Here is an 11534-nt window from a genome sequence, read left to right on the forward strand (position 1 = left end):
ATGTCCCTCTAAAATCCATAAGGAAATTTGTCTCTGCCCCCAGATGAAGTCTTGACTTCCTGTGCCATATTTCCTGAGTGCTGGCCATTCTGACCATGGCTCTGAAGTCCTTCTGAAAGTTTCCTATACACTTGATCCACGGGCCTGCCAGGATCTCAGGGAGCCCATCTCAAATTCCCTAGCTTTAGGATTTGAAAGCAGCCCCTAGCCCCAGCCCCAATCTCATCACAAAATTCCCTTTTTAGAATCCACCTTCCAACCCTTCATAATCTTGAAGCAGACTGGGAGTTTTGTGTTGACAAAATGGGTTCTTCTATAACGATATCCTTTCACCCTTTCCATCATGCCTAGGGCAAATCCCAAGACCTTCCCGCAGCCACTGGGCCCTAGATGATCTGAACTCTGAGCCCCCAAAGAAATCTAAAATGTCAAAATATCAAAGAATATTACAAATAATTGTATGTCAGTAAAAATAAAAACGTAATGTAAAGGCATTTTCAGAAAAAATAGATCAATAACCAGTAAAAAAAAAAATAATAATCTAAGACTCCAGTGCAAAAGAGTCCCAGTGGAAGGGAAACAGATGGTCCTTATCTGATACTAGTTGTTCCAGAAAACAGAGAATGAGAAGAGGCTGCCCACTTCCTCATCGACTCCCAAACCAGATAAGGACAGTATCAGAAAAGGAAGAGTGTAGAGCATTTCAATCTGAACCTGGAAGTTAAATTATGATCTACTAGAATAAAATATAGGAGAAGGCTCCAGCTAGGAGTAGGGTAAGGATTTAAGACATTCAAAATGCAAACCCTCATGCAAAACCTTTATGGATCTGACTACATCAAAATTAAGGATTTCTCCAAATCAGGGACACAGAGAATAGACTGCTGGTTGCCAAGGGGGACGAGGGTGGGAGAGGGTTGGATTGGGAGTTTAGGATTAGCGGACACAAACTGGTACATATAGAATGGATAAGCAACAAGCTCCTACTATGTAGCACAGGGAACTATATTAAATATCCTGTGGTAAACCATAATGGAAAAGAATATGAAAGAGGCTAGATGTACACATGTATAACTGAGTCACTTTACTGTACAGCAGTCATTAACACATTGTAATTCAACCATACTTCAATTTTAAAAAATGAAAAAAATTAAGGATTTCTGTTCCACAAAGGCCCTCAGAGATAATACTGACAGAAAGCTGGTTGCAATCTAGTGAATACGGAACTCCTGCACAAGTTAATAAACAAAAGCCCAGAAGCATAATACGCGGCCATGAACAGAAACAAACAGCTCACAGGATGAGCCCAGAGGCAAAAAATAATGAGGGGTGGGTCAAAGAAGTAATCATCACAACTCAGTTAAAATTACAATGAGGGGACTTCCCTGTCTGTCCAGTGGTTAAGGCTCCATGCTCCCAATGCAGGGGGTGCACGTTCAATCGTGGAAGAAAGTGAACGTGTTAGTCGCTCAGTCGTGTCTGACTCTGTGACCCCGTGGACTGTAGCCTGCCAGGCTCCTCTGTCCATGGTATTTCCCAGGCAAGAAGACTGGAGTGGGTAGCCATTCCATTCTCCAGGGGATCTTTCCAACTCAGGGACTGAACCCAGGCCTCCTGCATTGCAGGCGGATTCTTTACCGTCTGAACCACCAGGGAAGTCAATCCTTGGTGGGGGAATTATGGTCCCGCATGTGGCATGGCCAAAAGATTTTTTATTTTTAATTATAATGAGATACCATTAAAAAAAAAACACAAAACTGGGAGGCAGGGAGAGGGAGAGGGACACGGCAGTTACTATCTGCTGTCTTCACAGGGTGTGAAGACCCTTTGGGACGGGTGGTCCAGAGATTCCTTTGAGAGATGGAGAAACACAGGCTGAGCAAGGGCAGGGGGATTACACCGGGTCCATAGGAGTCCTGCAGAGGCAGGACTTGACCTGGACTCTTCCTCAGCGTCCTGCCGAACTCTCGCCGCTGGAAGGAAGCTGGCCTTACATAGAGCCTTCTTGGTCTGCTTTGGCCAGAGCCCTTAAGACAGGCTGAGGACTGGTTGCCATAGAGATGGTGGGCCGGGCAGTTCCAAGGTTGGGAGATGGGGGTGGGGGATGGGGCAAGACACCAATATGCTAAACGCCCACCAACAGTTGGTCAGGACTTCTTCCGGGAGACCTGGGCAAGACGCACGGCAGCAGGCTCCGGGGACGGCCACAGGTCTGCTCAAGCTCCTCTCAAGCACCCACCACACTGAGCAGGTGAGGGAGGCCCTGCGGGGAGACTGGCAAACCGCCCAGAGGCAGGCTGGCTCTCTGGGGTGCGAGGTCAAGGCTGAGGGAGGCCACAAGATTGGAGCCGAGGCCCAAGAGAGAGTCAGGGAGGTCCGAGATGCGCAGGGATGTGGGGTGAAGGGGAGGATGATGCCCAGTTATGACCCCCAGGCTTCTGATGGAGCAGTTTTGGCAAATTGGGAGGATTTGAGTTTCAGGAAAAATAATGAGTTTTTCCCTCCTTGGCTTTGCAAGTCCAGAGTCCTGTGGGGCACTGAGAAGAGCTGTCCAGGACCCAGAGGCAACCCAGGGCAATGGGGGCAAGTCTGGGCTTTAGGATAGTCCACATGTTAGGTCCTGGTTCCGCTTCCTGGCTGCGTGACTTTAGTCAAGTGACTTCGCCTCTCTGAGCCTCAGTGTTCTCATCTGCATGATGTGGGTGAGAGTAAGCAAGGACCTTATAGGATCCGTGCGTGTGTGCGCTCGCGCGCGCACGCACGCGTGAGTTCAATTGCTCAGTTAAGTCCAACTCTCTGAGGCCCCATGGACCGTAGCCTGCCATATTTCTCTGTCCATGGAATTTTCCAGGCAATCATACTGGAGCGGGTTGCCATTTCCTTCTCCAGGGCACCTTCCCGACCCAGGGATCGAACCCACACCTCTTGCATCTCCTGCATTGGCAGGTAGATTCTTGATGACTAGAGCCACCTGGGAAGCCCCATAGGGTCCTTGGGAAGGAAGGCTAAATGAGTTAATGCGTGAAAGTCCTGAGCATGCAGCAGGTGCTCTGTGAAAGCACTGTTGGTTTCTAAGATTTATTTACTTTTGGCTGCTCTGGGTCTTTGTTGCTGCAGGTGGGCTTTCTCGAGTTACAGTGAGCGGGGGCTGCTCTTCCTTGCGGAGCTTGGGCTTCTTATTGCAGTGGCTTCTCTTGTTGCGGACCACAGGCTCCAGGTGCTCAAGTTTCAGTAGTTGCGGCTCATGGGCTCTAGAGCGCGGGCTCCTTAGTTGTGGTCCACAGGTACAGTGGCTCTGCAGCATGTGGGATCTTCCCGGATCAGGGATCAAACCCAGGTTCCCTGCATTGGCAAGCAGATTCTTAACCACTAGGCTGCCAGGGAAACTCACTGTTGCTATTTTAATATTAATAATTCAGGTCGTGACCCGTCAGTTCCAAGGGTAACAAGGGCCCAGAGGGGCCAGCCAGGGTGCGTGGGACTGTCCCCTGGGTGAGTGGCTCAGAGCTAGGCCTCCTCTCCTACCTCCGCCCAGAGGAGTCTTGGGAGCAGTGATGGTGTTATCCACACCCAGAAGCAGAGGTCTCGGAGTGCGGGGCAGACACCAAAGAAGGACCGGAGGCTCAGAGGCCGGAACAAGAAAGGGCAAAGCTCTGCGGAAGCTGAGGAGTAAGTGGCTGTGGAGGGCCGGGAGGGATGCAGGGGGCCAGGCCCCGCTGGGGGCCGGTGTCCGGACCCTGACCCCTGCCCTCTGCCCTCTCCCTCCTCAGTCTCGTTCCCTCTCTTCCTCGGAAACCCTCCTTCCCCTTCCAGTGGGCCTGGGAGAGCTTCACCACAGATGGCCGGGTCCTGCATCAGCCGAGCTCCGTCTCGGCCCCTGGCCACCAGGCCCTGCCCTTGCCCCCGGCGGTCCATCACCACAAGTCCCGGCACAAGTCCACGGCCGCCCTCCGGGAGGCCCACGGCTTCTGCTGGAAGACAGACAGGCCGAACCTGGAGAGGAGACAGCAGCTCAGGTCCAGCAGCTGCACCTCCATCCCTCCGGGCAGGGGGACGAGCCAGGAGCTGGAGCCGCCCGGGGAGGCAGGCCTGCAGTCGCCCAGGAAGTCCTCAAGGTCCGGGTCGGAGCCCGAGGAGTCTGAGCCAGAAGACCCGGGGGCCGAGGAGGCCGAGAGGGGTCTGATTCCAGGGGAACTGCCCCAGCTCCCCAGGAGGGGGTTGATCTTGGAGGAGGAACAGTTTTCAGAGGCCACAGAGGAGGCCGAGGACGGGGAACACCAGGCCCCCCCGAGAAGGAGAACCAGTTCTCGAAGAAAGGGGCGGAATTCTGGTGAGGAGGCCTGGGATGAGAGTGAAGTGCGGTGCCTGGGGAGCGTTTCCAGCTCCACCAGCCTCCGAGGACCACAGAGGAGGAAGCCAAGGGCCAAGGAGCTGGAAGGGCCGTGGGACCTGGAGAAGCTACAGAGGCAGCTGCAGCAGGAGTTGGACTGTGGTGAGTCCTGGGGCTCAAAGCCCAGGTTCCCCACAAAGTCACACAGTGTGGAGAGGGGCTGGAGCCAGCGACCTGGGCCAGGCATTCAGACATGGCCGGACTGGGCTTCAGGTGCAGGGAGGGATTGCCCAAGGGGACGGGGGGACAACAGTCCCTGACTTGTCCCTCTGTGGACAGGCCCAGAGAAACAACCTTGGAAGTCTTTGCGGGCTGCTGTTCAGGCCTCCAACTGGAGCAAGAAGGCCCACACCTTGGGAGATGATGAGACTTTTCTGTTTGCAAACTTCCCTACCCGCACCTTCCACAAACGACAGGAGGCTACCAGGTGAGGTGGAGAAGGAGGGTGGGGGCGAAGCACAGGGACTAGAGATGGAGCTAGTTCCCCAAGAGACACTCATTCATTCATCCCTTCATTTACCCATCCATTAGTCTTTCTGATCATCCAGTCATCCGTCCATCCGTCCATCCATCCCCTTGGCCAACTGTTTATTGGCATAAGCCACTTTTCACTCACTTCTACCCACTCATTAATCCATTAGCTAAGTGATTAATGCAACATACATTGGGTATCTGCTCATGGGTTCTCAGGATATAAAGGTAAAAAAAATTGGTTTCATCCCTAAGAAGCTCAAAGTCAGCTGCAAAAGGATTCAGATGGGGGAAAACAGGGACAATGGCAGAAGAGTTAGATCATTACTATCCTTGGGGCTTGAACAAGAGACAGTGGGAGCAGGAGGGAAGAATGGGATGGGGGCTGCTGGCAATATCTAGGTGAAGGCTTGAACCAGGTGGTCACGTGAGTGAAGAGAGAGGGATTTATTTAAAAGGATATTCGGAGGCTGGCTTAGTGGGCCTTGGTGACCAGTTAGAAGTGTGGGGTGAGATCCAGTCAGTATTCTGATAGCACCCTTTGAGTCTCCCCCCCGTCATCCCTGCTTGAGATCTTCCCATGCTCCCCAGCGCCCCAAGGATAGAGCCCAGATCCCTTGGGAAGGTGCCGGGCTATGTATCTATCCCTTTGCACAATGTGAAGGCTCCTCCAGGGAAGTTGCCGGATCTTTTTGATAACAGCCCCTGTCTGGTGCCCTAAAAGGGTCTGGCACAGGGTTGGTGCTCAATAAACCTGTGCTGAGTGTATGTTTGCATCTACCCCTCTGTATGTCTACCTGTCCATCTTTCTATCTGACCATGATTCATGTCCTTACTGGAAGGACTGATGTTGGATCTGAAGCTCCAATATTCTGGCCACTTGATGCAAAGAACCAATTCATTGGAAAAGACCCTGATGCAAGGAAAAATTGAAGGCAAAAGGAGAAGTGGGCAGCAGAGGATGAGATGGTTAGATGGTGGTGTCACTCTTCAACGGACATGAATTTGTGAAAAATCCAAAGATAGTGAAGGACAGAAGAGCCTGGGGTACTTCAGTCCAAGGGGTCACAAACAGTCAGACACAGCTCAGGGAGTGAATGACAACAATTATGCATGAACTCACCCATACTGAGTTTCCATCTATGTTAGGCACTGTTCTATGTGCTGGGGATACATTGGTGGTGAAGAGGACAGACAAGGAATCCTGCTCTCATGAGGCTTACATTCTACTTGGAAAGAAGGATAATTAATAAAGAAATGAACAAAACATAGAGCTAGAGATGGAAAATCTCTGGGAGGTAGATGGGGTGCTGAGGTCTCACTTTCTCTGACCTTTGAGCAAAGACTTGATTGGCAAGAGGAACTGATCATCAGACCCGGGGGAAGGTGTTCCAGGTGGACTAGGTACTATCTATTCAACCATCCTCACCATTCATCCATTACACCCACGGATCCCAGCACCATTTCTTTCTCTTTCCCATTCATTCATCTGTCTGTCCCTCAAACCAACGGGCATTACTCTAGCTCCTACTAGATGTGGGGGTGAGAGAAAGAAAGATCTGGGCCCTGCTGTCAAGGAGAGCTGCTTTGCAAGGGGAAGGTGAGGTCACAGGTGTGTGTGCTGAGCTCCACAAGGCTGAGGACGGTCAGAGTTGGGGCACACCACTGGCTGGAATAGGCAGGAGGCTTCCAGGAAGAGCTGAGAAGGCCTGAGCTGGGCCCAAGAGCTGAGCTCCCAGAGGCAGCCTCCATCCAGTTCGACTTCCACGACAAACCCCATTCCCTAGGCCCCTGGCTCTCTGGGCTGTGGACCCTACCTGCCCCTGGGCCTCCATGAGGCTCCTGTTCCCTGCAGACTTCTCCCACCTCTCTGCTTTTCCTCTCCCCCCGACCCAAGAAACCTGCTGCGGGCCTGGGAGCGGCAGCAGCAGGAAGAGCGGCAGCAGGCCGAGGTGCGGCGGGCCCGGGAGCAGCGAGTACAGCATCAGGTGGCTCGTTGCCTGGCAGCCTACGCGCCCAGAGGGAGCCGGGGGCCGGGGGCTGCCCAGCGCAAGCTGGAGGAGTTGAGGTAGGAAGCCCAGGGTTGTGGGGGTCTTAGAGGGGAGAGGGCAGGGAGGTGGTGCTATCAGACCGAAGGACCAAGGAGACCTCACCCTCACCCCACCCACGGGGCTGAACCCCCAGGACCATCCTCCCTGCCAGGTAGGCAGGTCAGGTCACTTTGCAGATGAAGACACTGAGGCCCAGGAGGAAAAAGGGCTGGGACAGGTCACCCTGTTATTTATTTATTTATTGGCTTCGCCTTGTGGTATGCGGGATCTTAGTTCCCTGGCCAGGGATTGAACCCAGGTCCCTGCCGTGGAAGCATGGAGCCCTAACCACTGGACAGCCAGGGAACTCCCAAGGTCACCTGGTTAATAATAACCATCCCAACAGCTGTCAAAGGCTCAAGTTTGAATTGTTCTACATGCATCATCACACTTTCAAATCTTGTTTTCTGATTTCAGATGCCAGGTGTGCATACTATAAAAATTCATGTATTACAGAGATAGTTTGTGGAGAATGTAAATAGTGCCTATGATCTGATTCTTGAAGATAGCTGTTGTTCGTGGTTGGGGCAGAGTCATCCGTTTCATTTTCTTCCTACATTTTGATCATAAAAAAAGCAAATTAAGATTTAAAAGCAAACCTTTTTTAGACTCATAAGAATAGGTATTATCACCACTCCCATAATTTTACAGATGAAGGAAGCTCCAAGAGCTTAAATAATTTTTCAAAAGTCACAGGTGAGCAGCAGTTCTGGGATTCCAACCCAGGCAGCCATTTGGCCACCAGGAAGGGCTCAAATGCCCAGTCTCCAGCTACAGTATACCAGGATCTTCCCTGCAAAGTCCAAGCTGGTAAACCAGATAACTCAAAGAAACATGATCGCTGATTCCACTGACACCAAGCACCTCTAGGGAGGAGCTGGCACCAAGGCAGCCCTCCCATCTGGGGAGAAGCACTAGGTCAAGGTGGGTGGGGTGCTGCTGAGAGACCAGGGGGTTCCTGCCCTGTGATGGGGCCACTGAGGATCCAGTGGGGCTCCAATCACCTACTGTTTGAGGCTCAGCCATATCACCCCCAACTTTGCCAATGAGGAATCCTTGATCAGTGAACCGGGAGATGCCTTCTCCCTGCTGGACTTCAAGTTCACTTTTTTTTTTCTCACAAGGCAGGAAGCCGAAGGCTCCGACTCCAGTGGCAGGTGTCAGTGAGAGGAGTGTTCCCAACACAATCCTTTCATTTTCTACTTGGGAGCAGATATTTCCCATGGGGAGTGTCTCAGTGCTTCCAGCCCTTGACCTTAGCTCTGAGCTGCATGCGAGATTCTGCCCTTCCTAGGAGGGAGGGCACAAAAGGCATAGCCCTGTGGTGGGGAGGCTCTGAACCTTCCTTTTATTCTGAGATAATAGACAGGGCAAAACTCCACTGATATGACTTCCTTTCTTGCTTAGAGCTCCAAGACGTGGGCTTCCTCTCAATTCTAACAGAAATAGCCTCAAGAACCACGCAGGAAAAATGTACGCGACATCACGGGCAAGACAGAGATATAGCTCCGGCCTCCCCCACTCCTGTTCCTTGAAACTGCTGTAAAATCCCCCCTTGAATGATGAAGACTCTTCTTTGCAGTGACTTCTGTTCCCGGTCGTGGTTTTCAAGTCCATCTTTTTCTTGAATGGAGGAAGTTTCTTTACCGGGCACATAGCCAAGGGTCCTGGCCCAGCAAGCCAGTGTGCTTTCTGTGGGGCCCAGCACATTTGCTGGAGGCTCCCAGCAGAGGCTCAGAGTCTTGCATGCCTCTCCCCACCGTCCTGTTTCTGCGTGCTGCCGCCACAACCCTCAGCCTCTCTAAAGTGCTCAGCAGAAGGATGCCTGGTCCCACGTGTGATGCGGTCAGAGGACCCTTCTCACAGCCAGGACTCACAGCTTGTAGAGCCGACAGATTTCTGACAAGCGCACGAACTGGGTTTTTGTAAAAGGATTGTGCTTCTCCAGTGGAACCTGGATCTTTCTGGGATGTGTTCCTTCACTTGCAGTTTGTTTGTTTTTCAGTCACTAAGTTGTGTCCGACTCTTTGCAACCTCGTGGACTGCAGCACGCCAGGCTCCTTTGTCCTTCACTATCTTCCGGAGTTTGCTCAAACTCAAATTCATTGAGTGGGTGATGCCATCCAACCATCTCATCCTCTGTTGTTCCCTCCTCCTCCTGCCCTCAATCTTCCCCAACATCAGGGTCTTTTCCAATGAGTTGGCTCTTCGCATCAGGTGGCCAAAGTATTGGAGTTTCAGCTTCAGCATCAGTCCTTCCAGTGAATATTCAGGGTTGATTTCCTTTAGGATGGACTGCTTGGATCTCCTTGCTGTCCAAGGGACTCTCAAGAGTCTTCTCTAGCACCACAGTTCAAAAGCATCGATTCTTCATTTGCAATACATTTCTTTAGTTCCACTGTCCCATTTTCTAAACTATCGGCTTACAAGAAGCACAGAGAATGCTGGCAAGCTTGTCCCATACTGGCTTAAAGTACAGAGAAGAAAACCGAACCCAGGGTCTAGAGTGCGATCTTGCCCAAAGCCACAGCCGACAGTCACAGCTTCTCCTCACAGGCAGAGAGGGTGCAGGGGAGCGCAGGGCTGTGCACGCAGACGTCCAGTTCCTTAGAAGCCAGTGCTCGCCCCTCTTCCTCAGGGATGGCTGGGAGGATGGGCGAGCCTGGCGCAGTCTGCAGACCCAGGCTCCACGCTCGGTCCCTCACTTCCCAAGTCCCTTGACCCTCCTGAGCCTCAGGCGTGTCATGGACAAAATGGGGGCGGATGATTCTCACTCCCTTCACGTCAGGGGGAATCTCAGCGGAAGATGGAAATGAAACAACTTTGTAAAGCTAAGGGCGGGAGGACAAACAGAAAGTCCTCAGTGAGGGCTCACAAATGGCGATGGCGCGAGTCCACGGTTAGCTGCCCAGAGGCCTGTCTCCCCTCAGGCGCCAGGAGCGACAGCGCTTTGTTGAGTACCAGGCAGAGCTGCAAGGCATCCAGCACCGGGTGCAGGCCCGGCCCTACCTGTTCCAGCAGGCCATGCAGGTGAGGCTGGCACCTGGGCAAGCAGGTGGGCTCCCCAAGAGCAGAGGGTAGGGAGATGAGGCGGGAGGGGCCCCCTCAGTTTGGACCCTTGAAAAGCCCTGGGACCCCCTCAGTAATCAGGGTCTCACAGTGTCCTCGGGGCAGCCCAGGTGAGAGAGGGGACCCCTCTGCTTTCTCCTCAGGCCAACGCCCGGCTCAACGTGACCCGCCGCTTCTCCCAGGTGCTGTCGGCGCTGGGACTGGATGAGGAGCAGCTGCTGGCCGAGGCGGGCAAAGGGGACATGGAGGGCACCCCCAGGAAGCACAGGTGAGGCCCTGCTGTGGGGAGAAAGGCCATGCACCCTGCCCCGTGGGATCTCACTCAGCTGTCACCCTGCCCAGGGGACAGGCTAAGGGGCCTCCACCGGCAGCCACATGGGTCCACCCTGAATTTAGACTTCCATGCTGCCCTGTCCACTTGCTGGCCAGGAGGACTCAGTCTAGCTTTCGCAGTCAGCAGGGCCGTCCCAGGGCCCTGTTCTCCATGTCACCTGAGGAAGGCTGGGCCAAGGTTGTTTCCCCACAGAACGCTTACACTTTAGAACAACTTGGTGCAGAGCAGAGGTTATCAGGCTTGGGGGGCGGGGGTAGTCTCCTGCTCAGGGTCTCAGAGTATAGGAGCCACATTTGAAAGCACTGACATTGGTGATGAAGGCCTTGCCCCTCCTACAGCCCAGATCTCCTTGGTTACCGGGGTGGGGAGTTGCAGAGCCCAGTGGTCTCTATCTGTGTCTTCATCTTTAAGGAGCCACAGGTCAGTGGGGGCGAGAATGGAGCCCTCATCTCAGAGCCCCCCAAAGATGGAACCCACTGGCAGCCAGGCTGGCCAGCACTTCGCCCCAAATCCAGACCAAGAGTTGAATCCCTGAGAGAAAAATTAAATGCTTTGTGAAAATACAGTGTGGGATTTCTGGCGGTGGTGGGAAGTGGCTGAGGGTTGGGAGTAGGCGGTGGCAGGTGGGTATGCAGCAGGCTTGGCTTGTGCTCACATCCACCAGGAACGCTGGTTGTTCCGGCGGCCCCCGCCCAGCACACACGGCTCTGCCTCTGCCCAGAGGAGTGAGTGGGGCATCTCCCAAGAGCAACAGCTGCAACTCCTACAAATGCTGGGTACTGGAAACTCAAGAGTGAACAGGACAGAATGCCTTCCGACTTTGGGAACGCCCAGTCCTGTGGGGGAGGGGGCGGGCCTTTAAAAGGGCACATAATCACACCCTAACAGATGGGCTGGCAGATCGAGCAACTGGGAAGTGGGGGTGTCAGGAGGAATTGTGTGAACTGAGCTTTTACACTTAAGTAACTACAAGTTACAGTCTCCTCAAAGGAAAAGAAAAAGAAAAGCTCACACAGACGCATGTGCCAAATTTTGCATTCAATTTCAGGGGGTTTACAGACACACAGAAGCTCAACTCGACCTCCGGGGCAGTCACAGAGCTCATGGTTAAAAAACCCAATCCAAGGAGCGTGGCAAAGCAGCGTTGGCAGACAATACTAGTAGTAGGGATTGGAAGGAA

General features: G+C 53.0%; 1 protein-coding gene across 3 annotated transcripts; it reads left to right on the plus strand.

Moving 5' to 3' along the window:
* The first annotated feature begins 1780 nt into the window (after window positions 1–1780).
* On the plus strand, window positions 1781–10915 carry LOC122431032 (testis specific 10 interacting protein). 3 transcript variants are annotated; one of them, XM_043452062.1, is made up of 8 exons: window positions 1781–2251; window positions 3536–3669; window positions 3771–4492; window positions 4670–4817; window positions 6759–6929; window positions 9882–9981; window positions 10164–10288; window positions 10766–10915. In XM_043452062.1, the coding sequence occupies exons 1-8, from the start codon at window positions 2105–2107 to the stop codon at window positions 10887–10889; spliced, it is 1671 nt and encodes a 556-aa protein (XP_043307997.1). In that variant the 5' UTR covers window positions 1781–2104; the 3' UTR covers window positions 10890–10915. The 3 variants fall into 3 exon arrangements, with proteins under 3 accessions (XP_043307997.1, XP_043307998.1, XP_043307999.1); XM_043452063.1 differs by having other exon boundaries at window positions 2105–2251; window positions 3575–3669; XM_043452064.1 differs by lacking the exon at window positions 6759–6929 and having other exon boundaries at window positions 2105–2251.
* Window positions 10916–11534: the final 619 nt, after the last annotated feature.

This window comes from Cervus canadensis, chromosome 29 (assembly GCF_019320065.1).
Source record: "Cervus canadensis isolate Bull #8, Minnesota chromosome 29, ASM1932006v1, whole genome shotgun sequence".
Taxonomy (NCBI): domain Eukaryota; kingdom Metazoa; phylum Chordata; class Mammalia; order Artiodactyla; family Cervidae; genus Cervus; species Cervus canadensis.